Below are 17,464 nucleotides of genomic sequence, written 5' to 3' on the forward strand. Positions count from 1 at the left end.
GTGGGCCCTGCTGTTTCTATCCATAACTCCCAACACATTCGCAATCAAGGAGCTTTTTTTTTTTTTTTTGAGAAGGAGTCTCACTCTGTCACCCAGGCTGGAGTGCAGTGGCGCGATCTCGGCTCACTGCAAGCTCCGCCTCCCGGGTTCACGCCATTCTCCTGCCTCAGCCTCCTGTGTAGCTAGGACTACAGGCGCCCACCACCATGCCCAGCTAATTTTTTGTATTTTTAGTAGAGATGGGGTTATACCGTGTTAGCCAGGATGGTCTCAATCTCCTGACCTCATGATCCGCCCGCCTCCACCTCCCAAAGTGCTGGGATTACAGGCATGAGCCACCGCACCCGGCCAATCAAGGAGCTTTGCTACTGCCATAGGATTCACATCAGAGTACAGTGGGTCCCCAGCCCAAGGGCAGACGGAGCCCAGAGCATTTAACAAAAAGACTGCAAAGGAGAGGCACCAATCATGGGCCCCCTGGCTCCAGTAAGATGTGAAGGAGGCAGGGGTGGGGGTAGAGGGCTTGTACAGCACCTCAGTGTTACCAGCTTCTGACGGGGAGTAGCTGAGCATTTTCCCTGGGCTGGGGGCATCAATAGTGGGGGCCAGGCCTCACCCTCCTCAGAAGGTAGGTGGGCTCTCCCCCCCACAGCCTGTCTCCCTTAACACTGACATATGCACACTCACTAGATTCTCACCGGCACTTTTGTGATATCCGTCATCATCATTCACACCTATTTCTTTTTTCTTTTTTTTTTGAGACAGGGTCTCGCTCTGTCTCCCAGGCTGAAGTGCAGTGGCACCATCACAGCTCACTGCAGCCTCGACCTCTTGGGCTTAAGCGATCCTCCTGTCTCAGCCTCCTGAGTAGTTGGGACTACGGGAGTGAACCGCCGCACACACTTCCCCTAATTTTTTTTTATTTTTTGGAGAGACGGTGTCTAGTTATGTTGTCCAGGCTAGTCTCAAATTCCTAGACTCAAGTGATCCTTCCGCCTCAGCCTCCCAAAGTGCTGGGATTACAGGCGTGAGCCAACCTGCTGCGCCACTCACACCTATTTCTTAGAAGGGTAAGTTGAGGCTGATTGCAGCTGACTCATCCCCCAACCACTCTCACACCCTACTGGCTGACTCACCCTGCTTGGCAGACTCCTGGGTCCCTCCTCTCGGACTCTGAGACAGGCCAAGGGGGTCCGGACCCTCCCTGACCCCACCAGTCCCAAGACGCCACAGCTGGTGGGCGGAGACAAGTGGATTCTCCCCTGGGGCCAGTGGCCATGGCTTGGCCTCGAGTGAACCCTGCTAGGGCCCCAAACCCAGGGCCTACCTAGCTCCTGTTCTTCCCGCGCGGGGGAAGGGGGGTGCTCTGCTCCCCTCCCTCCCCTTTCTGGCAGGGCTCACGGTTCTTCCCCGGGGCGCATCCACAAACCTGAGCTCCTTGGCGCTCACCACCATAACGTTGACGTACAAAGCTACTTCCATTCACTGAGCACTCAGTAGGCGCCGGGCACAGCACTAGGTGCCTATCCGGCGTAGACATCGGGCTTGATCATACAGCTGAGCTTCAGAGACCTCAAGCCCCTGCCCAGGCCCACACAGCGCTCAACGGTGCTAGGATGCCCACTTGACAGACAGTGAAACTGAGACCCAGAGGGGTCAAGTCAGGGGAAGAGGCAGACTCTGGAGGCCTTCGGGTTCTGGACCTTCTCTGCCCCATTGTCCCTGATTAGCCCGCAAGCAAGCCACAGCCTAAGCCGAAGGAAGAACGCGCCTGCAGGAGCCCCCGTTCGTTCCCAGGGTTCGGACGCCCGGGGCTGGGCCCCGCTAAGCCCCTCAGGCCGCCCAGGCGCTGGACCCCCGTCCCCAGAGCCCCCGCGCGCGCTCACTTTGGGCTTGTCGAAGGCGGGCGTCTGGGCCATGGTGCCCTTGTGCGCCCCGGCGCTGCTCCCTCCGCCGCCGCTCGGTGGGTCTCTGCCGGCTAGGTGGCCGCTCGGCTTTCCCTGGGGCCAGCGGTGGCCGCGGCCGGCCACGCTCTTCTTAACGGGGCCGGGCCCCGCCTCCCGCCCCGCCCGCCGCAGTTCCCGGGGCCCGCCCTCTCGCCGGAGCCCCCGCCCCGCCCGCCGGCCTGGATCGTGCATTTCCTGGAATTCTGGACCCGGCGTCCTCGCCCGCCGACCCGAAAACTACCGCCCCGCGGCGCCCGACCGGACCCACCTGTGGGCGCGCGCTCCGGCCGCCTCGCTGGGCGCTGCCTTCCCCCCGGCTCCTCCAGCAAGTTTCAAGCGTCCCCCTGCAGTCTGGGCGCTGCTGTGCGCCAGGCCCAAGCTAGAAGCGGGGACCCCGGGAGCATCGCAAGCCTAGAGCGGCGTGCGTTCCACCGGATAGACGGACGCTCGTCGCAGAAACACACACCATAATTGTATAGTTAAGGAACTTTCGAGGGGGCCAGCCGTGGCCTGCAGAACCTGCAGGAGTTCACCCGGGGTGGGTGGGGGTGGAAAGGACATTCTACGTGAGAGACTCCAGGGAGCTGGGAGTGAAAGGAGGCGAGGAAGGCTGGAGCTCGGAGGGAGGGAGAACACAGACAATCCCCTCCTGGGCATTCACCTTTAAGAAACCCGCCGAGGCGCAGCCAGAGACCTGTGCAGAATGTTCACACCAGCGCTATTCCGAATAACAGGAACATTGGAAACACTCTTAAATGCCCCTCCATGGGCTAGTGGGCAAATAAACCGAAATATTCACACCATGAAACGTTAGACAGCAGTGAAACGGAATGAACTTCAGCCAGACAACAACAGAAACAATGTCTCAGAAACAATGTTGAGTGAAAAAAACTAAGTTGCGGAAAACTGCATACAATGGTGCAACTTTTAGAATGTGTAAAAGCAAAACCAAAAGTATGTATGTTTAGACACATGCATCGGTGGAAAAAATTTAAAGCAAGGGAAAGATGAGCATAGATAACGAGAAGAATGGTTATCTCAGGTGAATGAGAAGGAGCTGGGAGGAGGTAAGGACGGAGGGAAATAACTCCCGGGTACAGGTTATTTATTTATTTATTTATTTATTTATTTATTTATTTATTTATTGAGACGGCGTTCCCTCTTTCGCGGAGGCTGCAGTGAAGTGGCGCGATCTGGACTCACTGCAACCTCTGCCCCTCTGGCTCCCCTCCCCACCCCCAGCGTTTCAAGCGATTTTCCTGTTTCAGCCTCCCAAGTAGCTGGGATTATAGGCGCCCACAACTACGCCTGGCTAATTTTTGTTTTTTGTTTTTTTTGGGTTTTTTTTTTTTTTTTTTGAGATGGACTCTTGCTCTGTCGCCCAGGCTGGAGTTCAGTGGTGAAATCTCGGCTCACTGCAACCTCCGCCTCCTGGATTTTAAGCAGTTCTCTGCCTCAGCCTCCCGAGTAGCTGGGATTACAGGCGCGTGGCACCGCGCCCTGCTAAGTTTTGTATTTTTAGTAGAGACGGGGTTTCACCATGTTGGCCAGACTGGTCTCGAACACCTGACCTCACGTGATCCACTCACCTCGGCCTCCCAAGGCGTGATTACAGGCATGAGCCACCACGCCTGGCCACACACAGGTTATTGATAATGTTCCAGTACTGGGATGGATGGTAGCTTCATTTCATTTCATCGTAAATAAATTAACAAACCCATAAACAAGGGGGAAAGAGAGGGTGGGAGAGTGGAGAACAAGGGGCTAGAAGGTCTGATGGGAGCTGAATCCTGCCAGGGATGTGGGACCCAGCGATGGTGTGGGATTGCTAGGAAGTCAGTGGAGTGTTTTAAGTGGAGGCGAGACAAAATCACCCTTTTATTTGGAAAAAATATTCTCCAGCTACTGAAAGTGTGATCCAGGAATCATCAGCACCCACATCACCTGGGAGCTGACTAGAAATGCGGACTTTCAGACCCATCCCAGACCTACTGAACTAGAATCTGTATTTTATACAAACAGGACCCCCCAGGTGGCTTGCACCCACAGGGCACTTTGAGAAGCCTGGGCTCCCTGCTGTGAGGGGAGGGCATTACGGGTGCCAGTGGGGATGAGGGAGGACAGGATACCAGGAAGGAGGCAACTGCCATGGTCTGGGTAGGGCGTAGTGATATCAGTGGGGGAAGTGGAGAAACTCATATTCAAGCTGCATTTTGGGTGTAAAATCAGCTGGATTTGGGGTTTGGTTGTATGTGGGAGTGAGGGAGAGGGTGGCTGTATTAGTCCATTATTTTCATGCTGCTGATAAAGACATACCCAAGCCTGGGCATGGTGGCTCATGCCTGTAATCCCAGGACTTTGGGAGGCCGAGGCAGGAGGATCACCTGAGGTCGGGAGTTTGAGACCAGCCTGACCAACATGGTGAAACCCTGTCTCTACTAAAAAAAAAAAAAAATACAAAATTAGCCAGGCGTGGTGGTGTATGACTGTAATCCCAGCTACTCGGGAGGCTGAGGCAGGAGAATCGCTTGAACCCGGGAGGTGGAGGTTGTGGTGAGCCAAGATTGCGCCATTGCATTCCAGCCTGGGCAACAAGAGTGAAACTCCATCTCAAGAAAAAAAAAGGCATACCTGAGACTGGGTAATTTACAAAAGAAAGAGGCTTTAATGGGCTTACAGTTCCACAATGGTTGGGGAGGCCTTGCAATCATGGCAGAAGGCAAAGGAGGAGCAAATCACGTCTTACATGGATGGCAGTAGGCAAAGAGAGAGCCCCTGCAGGGAAACTCCCATTTTTAAAACCATCAGATCTTGTGAGACTTATTTACTATCACAAGAACAGCATGGGAAAGACCATCCCCCATGATTCAATTATCTCCTACCAAGTCTCTCCCACAACATGTAGGAATTATGGGAGCTACTAGATGAGATTTGGGTAAGGACACAAAGCCAAACCCTATCAGTGGGTCTCATACATTGTCAAAGGCAGGGGAGTTTTTTGTAATATCCTTTCCTGGCTCTCTGTGTTACTCAGGTTCAATAATAGGGGCTGCCATTTACTGAGACAGATCTGGAGCCAGGTACACTGGGAAGCACTTTATAAGCACCATCCCATTTCATCTTTACAGTCATCCTCAGATGTAGGAGCTGTTCTCATTTTACAGATGAGGACACTGAGGTTCAGATAGAGAGACAGCCTGCTTGGCTCATGGATTGTAAGTGGCAAAACTGGGGATTAAATTTGAATCTGACTCGAGAAACTTCACTCCCCACCTTATTACCTCCCCAGCCTCTCATGACATTCAAGTCCATCTTCAACATCAGTCCCACCACTTCCCACCACATTGCTGAAATGCCAGTCAACCTAGATGAGTTGCTGGTTGCTTTAAGGGTGACACAAATTATTTGCAATTCTTCACATTGCAAGATGGAGTCTAGGTTTCCTCCTCTTGGACCTGGCCTGGCCTGAGTGACTCATTGGAGTGATAGAGCATGATGGGAGCAAGCTTCCTGGATTTCCAAGCCTTGGTCGTAAAGAAGCTTTGTGGTGTCCTTTGGAGCCTCTTGAACATTCTCTCTGGGAACCCAAGCTTCTAGAAGAGACCATCATGCTAAGAGAGTCCACATATGGCCATTCCAGTTGACAGTCCCGCTGAGCCCAGGCTTCCACCATCCCTACCAAGACAGCAATCATGTTAGTGAAGCTGTGTTGGGCCATCCAGTCCAGCTGCCCACTGAAAACCAGGCTTCGGTCAATGCCATGTGGGACAGAATAATTACCCGAGTAAGCCCAGCCCAAATTCCTGACCTATAGTATTGAGATATGTAATGAAATGGATGTTATTTTAAGCCATTGTGTTTTAGGGGGAGATTGTCACACAGCAGTAGGTAACAGGAATGCTTGCTTCTACCTGCCCCAGCCCTCCAGCCTCTGCACCTTAGTCGCTTCCATCCTGACACCTGGAAAACCCTTTACCCAGATCCTAGACTATCAAAATTCTGCTTTCCAAATGGGTCAAAGCCAAAGGGCTGGGCTGCGTGCTGCAGTTCTTCTGTTTGCCCCTGCAGGTGCACTCTCCACCCTTCTGCACGCTGCTCTGCTGCTCTGTGTCTGGCAACCACGCTGCTGTGGGTGACACCAATGGGCTCTCCTGCCCTCTGGCTCTGGTTGGGTTTTGTCAACAGGGAGCACCAGCAGGAGAACAGCAGGTGAGAGGAGAGAGGTCAGGATATTCATTCCCCCTTTCCCTCGGTGCACAGTCACCAGGCTGACTGTGTTTCTCTACCAAGGCCACAGCTCCTGACAGTCCTCCTGGCCCTCCTCTCCATACCCTCCCCATTCCAGATTCCCCCTTGCCTATTGATTGATTGATTGATTGATTTTGAGACAGAGTCTCACTCTGTCGCCCAGGCTGGAGTGCAGTGGTGCAATCTCTGCTCACTGCAACCTTCACCTCCTGGGCTCAAGCAATTCTCATGCCTCAGCCTCTGGAGTAGCTGGGATTACAGGCACCTACCACTACGCCCGGCTAATTTTGTATTTTTAGTAGAAACGTGGTTTTACCATGTTGGCCAGGCTGGTCTTGAACTCCTGACCTCAAATAATGCACCTGCCTTGGCCTCCCAAAGTGTTGGGGTTACAGGCATGAGCTACCGCACCCAGCCTCCTGCCATTTTCTTGAAAGGCAGTGGTTCCCTTTGTTACCAGAGTCCCACACCACCCTTTGTTGCTTTCCTTAAACTCTCCTCTCTAGGTTCAGGTTTCCCCAGAAGCAGAGCCTGAGACAAAGATTTCAATGCAAATAGTTTATTTGGGAAGAGGAAACATGGGAAGGATGTGGGTGCGAAACAAGACAGGAAAGGGGAAGAAGCTGACATGAGCAGGTCACCACGCTGAGCACCTGGAGCTCTATCCCTGGGCAGTAGTACTCTGGGAGATGATGAGTATGTCGCAGGCTTAACTCAGCTGAGGAGCGAGGAAGCTGGGGAATCTATCCGCCCCCTCCCCTCTGGCAATGATTCCAGGACATTAACTTCCTGGCACTCTTAGTTTGTTCAACATAACTGGCTGAGTTTCTTGCATGGCTAGAAAATATTTGCAGCAATGAGAGAGAGACTCTGTTAGCAGTAAGTAGCTATTGCCATGTAGAAGTGATTTTGAGGGCATATGGGCAGCTACACCAGCCCACACCTTTGTAAATAACTCCCATATTAAACCCTCTTCAATTACTCAGTTTGAGTGTGGCACCTGGTTCCTGCCCGGACCCCGAGTGATACAGGCTGGTCTTGAGCTTCTTCATAGCAATACAGAGTGAATCAGCGACTACAGAAAGCTTGAGAGGGGCTGGAGAGAGACGCCTTCCCCAACATTCATTATCCACACAGCACGCCACTCCTGCGAGAAGACAACAGAGATTGTGTATGTTTGAGAATGTCTCTCTACCTCCCATGTAGCCCTCCTGAAAAATCTAGTTCAAGATCTAGTCCAGGCCAGGTGCAGTGGCTCATGCCTGTCATCCCAGGACTTTGGGAGGCCGAGGCGGGCGGATCACCTGAGGTCAGGAGTTCGAGACCAGCCTGGCCAACATGGTGAAACCCCATCTCTACTAAAAATATAAAAATTAGCCGGGTGTGGTGGCATGCACCCGTAATCCCAGCTACTCGGGAGGCTGAGGCATGAAAATCCCTCTGGGCCACAGAGGGAGACTCTGTCTCAAATAAATAAATAAAAATCAAGATCAAAATGTATATGATCAGGAGCCTCATCCACCACTTACAGCTCTGTGGCTTTGCGAAAGTTGTTTTGAGCCTTGATTTTCTCACCTGTCTAGTGGGGATAACATATACATACTAATTAATAGGATAAACCATAGACACGCCTTGCTCATAGGAGGAGAAGAACATCCTCACACAATGGGAGAGGTGGGGATTGTGGCAATGAGAGAGCAAATGCCTCATCAAGATGCTGCTGCGCTGAAGCATAAATCCAGTGTTGCCAGATCCTCCAATCATCCAAAAAAGCCGGAGACCCATCTTTTAATGTTTAAACTGTATTCAAATGTGTACTAATGTTTCAAACTTTGTATAAGCCAAAGAAAACATCTGTGGGCCAGATTTTGCCCCACACAGCCAAGGTCCCTGCTGATTCTGATCTTCTAAGATCTCTGAATAAGAAAGAGGACAAGGGACAAGTTGCCCTTTCACTCACATTTATCAGACAGGATTAGGATCAGTTGCACACAACAGAAAACCCCCAAATATTAATGGCTGAAAAAAAGACGGAAGTTTATTTCTCTGTTGTGTAAAAAGGCCAGAGGCAGGCAATGCCACTGATGTGTCAACTCCGTGAAGATGGCTCCTTCCATCCCTGTGTTCTGCCATCCCTAGCATCCAGCCCCTATCCTCATTGTGCAGTATGGCTGCTGGAGCACCGGCCTTCACATCTGCAGTCCAGAGAGCAGAGCTGAGGAAAGGAAGCAGCAGCCAGTGCTTCTCTTTTTTTTTTTTTTTTTGAGACGGAGTCTCGCTCTTTCGCCCAGGCTGGACTGCAGTGGCGCTATCTCGGCTCACTGCAAGCTCTGCCTCCTGGGTTCATGCCGTTCTCCTGCCTCAGCCTCCCAAGTAGCTGGGACTACAGGCGCCTGCCACCATGCCCGGCTAATTTTTTGTATTTTTAGTAGAGACAGGGTTTCACCATGTTAGCCAGGATGGTCTCCATCTCCTGACCTTGTGATCCACCCGCCTCGGCCTCCCAAAGTGCTGGGATTACAGGTGTGAGCCACTGTACCTGGCCGCTTCTCTCTTTTAAATATCTAGATACCTGGTTTTCCTCACAACAAATTCTGCTTATATAGTCACATGGCCACATCTAATTGCAAAGGAGACTAGGAAATGTCTTATACCTGTAAGGCAAGGTACCCAGCTAAAAAAAAGCAGATTCTGCTACTAAAGAAGAGGACAGTAGGCCCACTGCAGTGGCTCATGCCTGTAATCCCAACACTTTAGGAGGTCGAGGTGGGCGGATCACAAAGTCAGGAGTTCAAGACCAGCCTGACGAACATGGTGAAACCCCATCTCTACTAAAAATACAAAAATTAGCTGGGCACGGTGGTGAGCACCTGTAATCCCAGCTAATTGGGAGGCTGAGGCAGGAGAACTGGTTGAACCTGGGAGGCAGAGGTTGCAGTGAGCCATGATAGTGCCACTGCATTCCAGCCTGGGTGACAGAGCAAGACTCCGTCTTGGGGAAAAGAAAAAAAAGAAGAGGATAGTAGATCTAGAAGGCTGCTCATTTCTGCCACATCAAATAGCCTGGTAGGTGAGGAGGGTGTATGGATAGGTGGAAAGAGTGTTACCAGGAAGCCAGATTCTGCTGTCCATATCATATGTCTTTGAGCCTTTTTCTGACCAGGAGAAGAAAATCAGTGAGCAAGATAGAAAGAGGCCTGAGTATAATCATAGTGACAACTTACCAAGGACTTGTTGTATGCCAGGCCCAGCACTGAGTCTTGTGCCAACATTGTTTTAGTCCATTTTGTGCTGCTATAGCAGAATACCTGGAACTGGGTAATTTTTATGGAACAGAAATGTATTGGCTTATGGTTCTGGAGGCTAGGAAGTCCAATATCAAGGTGCTGGCATCATTCAAGGGCCTTCTTGCTGCGTCATTCCATGGTGGAAGATGAGAGAGTCCGAGAGGGTAAGAGAGGGAGCAAGAGATTGATCTCACGGCTTCAAGCCTTTTTATACTCAGCATTAATCCATTCATGAGTGTGGAGCCCCCATGACCTAAACACCTCCCATGAGGCCCCACCTGCCAACACTGTTGCACTGGGGATTAAGTTTCTAACACACACTTGTTGGGCAACACATTCAAACCATAGCAAACATCATCTCGGATTATTCTTTTCATCCAGCCTATCCAGTGGGTGGGCCTCATGTTATTGTGGGGTGGGGTCACATCTTGCCTGTGCCAACTGGGATAGGAGACCTGGACATCCAATTGTCTCCCAGATTGATAACCAACCCACCCTTCTGTCTTCTGCCCTACCTGACACCACTTGGTCTTCAGAGATTTCTGGTCCCTCCAATCCCTGAGCCTCTCTAAGATTCTGCAATTTGCTTGTCCTAAAGGCTCCCCGTGAGCAGCCAGGTTTCAACTTCCTGGGTTTCTTGTCAGTCCCCACTCACCATCTGTTTTCCAGCTTCCGGAATTTGGTTGATTCTTCTCATCTGCTATTTTCTTCCTCATACGTTTTCTTTGTCCCAGTAGATAGATGTGCATTAAAAAAAAAAAATCCATGTCATTTTCTTGGAATTTCAGAGAACAATGGAGAGAAATAAGTGTGTTCAACCTGCCATGTTTAAACAGCAGTCTCCAGCCTCAGTTCTTGACCGGGGGAATCCTCAGCCCTCAGGAGGATTGTATGGTATCCCCATCCTCCCCCCATTCCTTCGTCATCCCGCTCCAGGAGTCTATGGGAGCCCTCAGCACACAGGACTCTCTTCCCCACTCTCTGAGTCTGGGGCACAGTTCTGTCCTGCCTCCATAGCCATACCTGCTTCTCAAGAGCAGGGGCCTTGCCTTCTTCTCTCTACTTCAACAGGTCTGGGCAGGCCTCAGGAAGATAGATATGAGCTCATGGTGTGGGTCATTCCTGAGAAGTCACTTTGGACTTTGAGGAGTTAAAATTCAAAGCTGGGGATGAGAGTCAGGCATTTCTAAATTAGAATATCAAGTGTATTCCCACTGTATTTACAATGGAGGCCAGCATCAATGCTCAAGGCAAAAGCCTGATAGAGTCACATTGGTCCTTGAAAACCTCTCAGGAAGATGCCAGGTGGAGACAGAGGCATTGTCCCTTGCTGAATCTGATACAGCCAGCGTTTTCTCCGGGCCTTCTTCCCCATGTCTTGAGTAAGTGCCTGCTGGAGATCCTGGTTTGGGTTGAGAAGCTGTGTTATGTAGACAAAGTGCATCTTCAGATCCTAGAATCTTCCTCAGTGGGTCATGAGTCTCATGTTGCTCATAGGAAAAGAGGCCAAGAACTAGGGTGACCAACCATCCTGGTTTACCAGGTCTAAGGAGTTTATTTAAATACAGAGTTTTCAGTGCTAAAACCAAAACAGTCCCAGGGAAATTCCCAATTGTTGGTCACCCTACAGAACAACCGTAACAACAGGATTACCTCTCACACACCCTCCTGGGCATGTGCATGTTACACAATTTGTCCACTTTCTGTTGCTATCATAGAACCCATGAGACTGGGTTTTACAAAGAAAAGGGGTTTGTTTCTTACAGTTCTGGAGGCTGGGAAGTCCAAGACAGGGTGGCTGGATCTGGTCAGCTTCTGGTGAGGGCCTCGTGCTGTGTTGTAACATGGCAGAATGCATCGTAGGGTGAGAGGAAGCAAGAGAAAGCCGAGGAAGCCAAACTCACTTTTGTAATGAACTGCTCTCAATAACTCATCCACTCCTGTGAGCATTAACCCACTCCTGTGAGAAAGGCATTAATCCCTCCTAATGACCTAATCCCCTCTTAAAGGCCCCACCTCCCAATACCATTACAATGGGGACCAAGTTTCTACATGCATTTTGGAGGAGACAAACCACATCCAAACCATAGCACACACACACAACATAAAATCGTTATCTCCTACTGCTTACCACACCCCTCAACCTCCACGCCCCTCTCACCAGCCTTTTTTTTTGATACGGATTCTTGCTGTTGTTGGCCTGGGCTGGAGTGCAATGACACGGATTCGGCTCATTGCAACCTCTGCCTCCCGGGTTCCAACAGTTCTCCTGCCTCAGCCTCCCGAGTAGCTGAGATTACAGGTGCCCGCCACCACGCCCACCTAATTTTTGTATTTTTAATAGAGATGGGGTTTCACCCTGTTGGCTAGGGTGGTCTCAAACTTCTGACCTCAGGTGATCCACCCACCTCATCCTCCCAAAGTGCTGGGATTTCAGGTGTGAGCCCCCACGTCCAGCCTCACCAGCCCTTTTAAGGGAAATAGATGGTAGAATTGTTTGGAGAGTGGGCTCTGGAACTAGGCTCTGGAAGCTTCAGTTCCAGCATTCATTAGCTGTATGTGTTTGGGCAAGTCACTTCACCTCTCTCTGCCTCAGTTTCCTTATCTGTAAAATTGGAAGAATAATAGTAAGTTCTACTCTGTCAGGTCATTGTAAGGATTGAATGAGTTCATATTATGGAGAGCAGTTAGAACAGTGCCTGTCGTGGAGGAAGTTACACAGGTCACAACTCCTTAACTGAAACTCCAGTGTCTCAGGATCCTGAGGCATTTTGGAATTTAGGGAGTTTTGGGGTTTTGGAAAGCACATGACTCATATAACACACTAGTGGGTAGTGGGATCTGGCTTAGCATCCCATAACGAAACACATTAATATTTCTGCAGAAAACAATATACGAGTATTCATACATCTGTTCAGGTTAGGTTTTGGCTACCCAATGAGTTTTGGTGTTACACTTAAATTATTTTGTTCAGAAACACTGGGATCTCTGAAATGTGGATAAGGGCTTGTAGATCTGTGTAAGGGTTTACTATTATTATTGTTGAATGCGCATCTGATATAACTGCCATGCAGTTGCTTCTTGAGGACAGCTCTGAGCTTTTATGCCCAAGGCCCTCCTGGACTCTTGGAGTTTTCTAGCAGGGCCTTCCTGCACCAAGAGCTCTGAATAACCTTTGTTAGGTCCTCAATTTAGTGTTGTCTCCCTGTTCCTCTCAGTGTGGTAATAGAGGTTGGCAGGGGAGGGGTAGGTTGCAAATGCAATCTCCAGGAGACTTCCCCCGCCTGACCCCCACCCCCTCAACCCCAGCTGGTCCCAGTGGGGGAGGGGCACAGGTTGTGTGGAAGTGATGAGTAAGCCCCTCTTCTGGCGAAGCTGTTGTGGGTTCAGGCAGTCGTCTGGCCTGCACAGGCAAGATAATGAAGTCAAAGGAGGCTTATGGCCCCTCAGCCGCCCCTGGGCGTGCACAGATGTCTCTATGGCAGACACTAGCACTTGCAGAAAAGCATTGGTGCCAGGTGCGGTGGCTCATGCCTGTAATTCCAGCACTTTGGGAGGCCAAGGCGGGTGGATCACTTGAGGTCAAAAGTTCGAGACCAGCCTGGCCAACATGGTGAAATCCCATCTCTACTAAAAATACAAAAATTAGCCAGGAGTGGTGAAGTGTGCCTGTAGTCCCAGCTATTTGGGAGGCTGAGGCAGCAGAATCGCTTGAACCCGGAAGGCAGAGGTTGCAGTCAACTGAGATCATGCACTGCATTCTAGCCTGGGTGACAGAGGGAGACTCTGTCTCAAAAAAAAAAAAAGAAAAAGAAAGACATGAGGTTTCCCTGACTGAGCCTGGGAAGCTGGAGTTCATTCGTTCTTTCACTTATTCATTCTGGCTGATCCCGAGCTCTGGCAGTTCCTATCTGCATGACCCTGGGTGCTCACCTCAGCCCTCTGAGCCTAAGATTCTACTGTGTACCAGGCACTCTTCAGCCTACTTAGGATACAGAAGGAACCAGATAGTCATGACCTCCAGCCTCATGACGCAGATAATGGGGTGGGGGTAGGGGCAACTAGCTTATTCTGGAGGCTTCCTGTAAAAAACAACGCTTAAGTGGAGGTGGACAAAATCTCCCCATCATGCTGGGGAGACGCAGAAATGGATTTAGCAAACTTACTGTGAAAGTTACAGCTTAAGCCTTAGAGCCCCTCACTTGCCAGGGGCCTTCCAGGGCCCTGGGAGGGGCCAAGTAATGCACACTCAGGATCACATGCTTTAGTAGAATTTGCCAACGTAAGATGTTTTAACTGTAATTTATTAAGACTGCTGCCCCTCTCACTCCAACTTCCCTCTCTGTCATACTTCCCTTCCTTTTGGGTATTGCCCCAGTGCTTCTGGCATTTTGGGGGATCTAGCTAAGGAGAAGTCGTCACGGAATACTGACATTGATGAAAATAACAGAAGTCGAAATACGCCACTACAAAAAGGATGTAATAGATAGCATCAATTCAAAAAAATTTTAAGATTAGTAATCAAGGAAACATAACAAGTCCGGAAATCTTACAGCTCTGATATGAAAGAAACTTGATAGAGGTTCTTCTAAATTTGACAACAATCCTAGAATTTTATGACCTGCCAGTAGTCCCCCCTTATCCTCGAGGAATACATTTCAAGACCCTCAGTGGGTGCCTGAAACCATGGATAGTATGGAATCCTATTTAGACTATGTTTTTTTTGATCCAATAGCCAAGACAACTACTAAGTTGACGAATGGGCAAGTAGCGAAGACGCTGGACAAAGGGACAATTCACACCCCTGGTGGGACAGGGTGGGGTAGAGTGGGGCAACACCAAATTTCATTATGCTACTCAGAACAGCATGCAAATGTAGAACTTAATGAATTGTTGATTTCTGGAATTTTTCATTTAATATTGTCAGACTGTGGTTGTCCATGGGCAACTGAAACCTCAGGAAGCAAAACCTTGCATAAGAGGGGGCTACTGTACCAGTAATAAGTTGTAAAGCTGACAGAAATTTTATCGACCATAAAAAATATGGGGCCAAGCACAGTGGCTCATGCCTATAATCCCCGCATTTTGGGAGGCCAAGGTGGGAGGGCGGCTTGAGGCCAGGAGTTCAAGACCAATCTGGGCAACATAGTGAGACTCCATCTCTACAAAATCTTAAAATATTAGTTGCATGTGGAGACATATGCCTGTAGTCCTGGTTACTTGGGAGGCTGAGACGGGGGTATCCTTTGAGCCCAAGAGTTTGAGGCTGCAGTGTACAAAGATCAGACAACTGCACTCCTGCCTGGGCAATGGAGCAAGACCCTGTCTTAAAAAAAAAAACGGGGGCCAGGCACGGTGGCTCATTCCTGTAATCCCAGCACTTTGAGAGGCCAAGGTGGGTGGATCATTTGAGACCAGGAGTTTGAGACCAGCTTGGCCAACATAGTGAAACCTCGTCTCTACTAAAATTACAAAAATTCGCCAGGCATGCCTGTTGTCCCAGCTACTCAGGAGGTTGAGGCAGGAGAATCACTTGAACCCAGGAGGTGGAGGTTGCAGTGAGCCTAGATTGCACCACTATACTCCAGCCTGGGCAACAGACCGAGACTCTGTCTCAAAAAAAAAAAAGAAAAAAGAAAAAAAAATTGATCAACTGTGCTAGAGAAAAGACTACAGTATCTTCTTATTCTCTCTAAAGAAAATGACATTACAAAATCAATGTCACATGAAGAGGTTAACGAAAAAGTATACAACCACAATGTAGGAATGAAATCATTATAGATATGTATCATATTGATGTAAATATGAATGTAAATGTAAATTTTAATTTATGTAATTATGAATAAAAATGTAATGCTATTATGTAAATAATTTATTATGTTACATGTAACTTAACATGTTTAATAACATATTATGTTATGAACTGTTGCTGACTATGTGGCCACAACAGGGGAGGGAATCTTGGGACCCTTATTCAGAGAGACCAAGACCAAATAAAGGACCTGATAAGTCATTTCATTCAACCTGTCACCAGTGCAGGAATCCTCTTCCTGATGACAGCTGTCCACTGAGCCTTGGCTCTGTACATTTCCTGGGATGAGGAGTTCACCCCTCCTCCAAATCCTGTACTATCTTGGGTCAAAACTCTGGTTGTGGGAAGTTCTTTAGTCAAGCTGATCACTAGCTGTCGGTGGTTTCCCCTTGGGTCCTCATCTTCCCCAGCACCCCCAGCAATCATGGGCTGCTGCTTCCCATTTTATTATAGCTCTGCGGTGCTACAATGCAGCTCTAGTATCTTGCCCTGGCCTGGGATAACCTACCCTTCTTCAAAGTTTCCTTTTATGTCTTGACTTCCAAAGTCTTCCTCATCCATGATCTCAGAGATTGATCAGCCACCCATACATATATGAGGATGACAATGATGATGATGATAATGAGAACAGCTAGCCAGCACTGAGTGCTTACTCTGTACTGGGCTCTGTGCCGGGTGCTGTATGAGCACCTGCTGTTGGTCTCATGCACACCTATTTATGTTGGTTTTGAGTAACTTGTGCAGGTATACCTTTGATTTAAAATTTTGGTTTCTATTTAGACTATGATAGGAATTTTTGTTTTGTTTAGCCTTCTCTCCTAAGTTTAATGAAATCACATATTCAGAAAGAAAGGACACATTTAGTTAAAACATTTCAAAGACAAACAGCTTAAAAGAGTGATTACCCTAGACCTCTAAGAAACAAATATACCCCTCCTCCAAAACTCTTCTTAATGTAAATTTCAGAGAGGAAAAGCCAAAAACAAAAACAAAAACAAAATCGAGAATGTTTGTTAATTTACCTGACTAAAACCTGATAAAAAGATTTTCTTAAGAGCTCTGTAGTTCAAAGTCAACTTAATTAAAAGCAGGTATTCAGACTATAATTTTTAAAATAGAGCCTTTCTGCTTCTTCTATTTTGGATCTTGTTTTGGGGAATTTTTTTTCAGGTGACTGAAACCCCTCTTTTAATTATATGGTGAGTCTCTCTCTGTTCGCTTCCTTTCTTGTTGGCATGATTTTTTGCTGAAGGAAAAAAAAATGTAAAACTTAAGCGGCTTTCTGCAAAGCTTAAATTTCTTCTCTGTGCTTTGAAATGTAAATTTCCTACCCTGTTGTCTCAAATTCAGTGAGGTACTCGCTTCGCAGCACGTATACTAAAATTGGAATGAAGGCCAGGCGCGGTGGCTCACGCCTGTAATTCCAACACTTTGGGAGTCTGAGGCGGGTGGATTACCTGAGGTCAGGAATTCGAGACCAGCCTGGCCAACATGGTGAAACCCCATCTATACTAAACATACAAAAATTAGCTGGGCGTGGTGGCACATGCCTGTAATCCTGGCTACTTGGGAGGCTGAGGCAGGGGAATTGCTTGAATCCGGGAGGTGGAGGTTGCAGTGAGCCAAGATCGCACCACCGCACTCCAGCCGGGGTGACAGAGAGAGACTCTGTCTCAAAATAAATAAATAAACAAATAAATAAATAAATAAAATGAAATTGGAATGATACAGAGAAGATTAGTAGCATGGCACCTGTGCAAGGATGAAACGTAAATTCTGAAGCGGTCCATTAAAAAAAAGTTATTTAATAAAATTAATTAAGGCCAGGTGTGGTGGCTCACACCTGTTATCCCAACACTGGGAAGCTGAGGTCAGGAGTTTGAGAGCAGCCTGGCCAACATGGTGAAACACAGTCTCTACTGAAAATGCAAAAATTAGCTGGGTCTGGTGGTGCATGCCTGTAAGCCCAGCTACTTGGGGGGCTGAGGCAGGAGAATCGCTTGAATCTGGGAGGTGGGAGGCTGCAGTGAGCCGAGATTGTGCCACTGAACTCCAGCTTGGGTGACAGAGCAAGACTCTGTCTCAAAAACAAACAAACAAACAAAAAAAAAATGAAAAAAAATAAGTCAAAAGGGATCAAACTTCATTTTGGCTACTCCTGCTTTGGCGAT

At 48.7% G+C, this 17,464-nt stretch overlaps 1 protein-coding gene, 1 long non-coding RNA gene and 1 other non-coding gene across 12 annotated transcripts in view; 1 reads left to right on the forward strand and 2 right to left on the reverse strand.

Annotated features, from left to right (window-relative positions):
- The window catches only part of ADA (adenosine deaminase), a 32,323-nt gene extending 30,262 nt beyond the window's left edge, over nucleotides 1-2,061 (reverse strand). For 3 of the 10 annotated variants that reach the window (XM_054541799.1, XM_063720539.1, XM_054541802.2), the window contains exon 1: nucleotides 1,887-2,057. In XM_054541799.1, the coding sequence (XP_054397774.1) occupies nucleotides 1,887-1,919 (33 nt within the window). In that variant the 5' untranslated portion in view covers nucleotides 1,920-2,057. Of the gene's footprint in view, nucleotides 1-1,886 lie in introns of all 10 variants that reach the window. The other 7 variants (XM_054541801.2, XM_063720535.1, XM_024238734.3 and 4 more) reach the window with 6 other exon arrangements.
- A 4,684-nt stretch (nucleotides 2,062-6,745) lies between these two features.
- On the reverse strand, nucleotides 6,746-10,255 carry LOC129052127 (uncharacterized). The gene is made up of 3 exons (XR_008516950.2): nucleotides 10,137-10,255; nucleotides 9,419-9,605; nucleotides 6,746-7,341 (listed from the first exon to the last, which is right to left on the reverse strand). It is a non-coding gene; the product is annotated as an uncharacterized LOC129052127 (long non-coding RNA).
- Nucleotides 10,256-16,996: 6,741 nt separating this feature from the next.
- Nucleotides 16,997-17,098, forward strand: LOC112130379 (U6 spliceosomal RNA). The gene has a single exon (XR_002912653.1). It is a non-coding gene; the product is annotated as a U6 spliceosomal RNA (small nuclear RNA).
- The last annotated feature ends 366 nt before the right edge of the window (nucleotides 17,099-17,464 follow it).

The sequence above is a fragment of the Pongo abelii genome, chromosome 21 (assembly GCF_028885655.2).
Source record: "Pongo abelii isolate AG06213 chromosome 21, NHGRI_mPonAbe1-v2.0_pri, whole genome shotgun sequence".
NCBI classification, from domain to species: Eukaryota; Metazoa; Chordata; class Mammalia; order Primates; family Hominidae; genus Pongo; species Pongo abelii.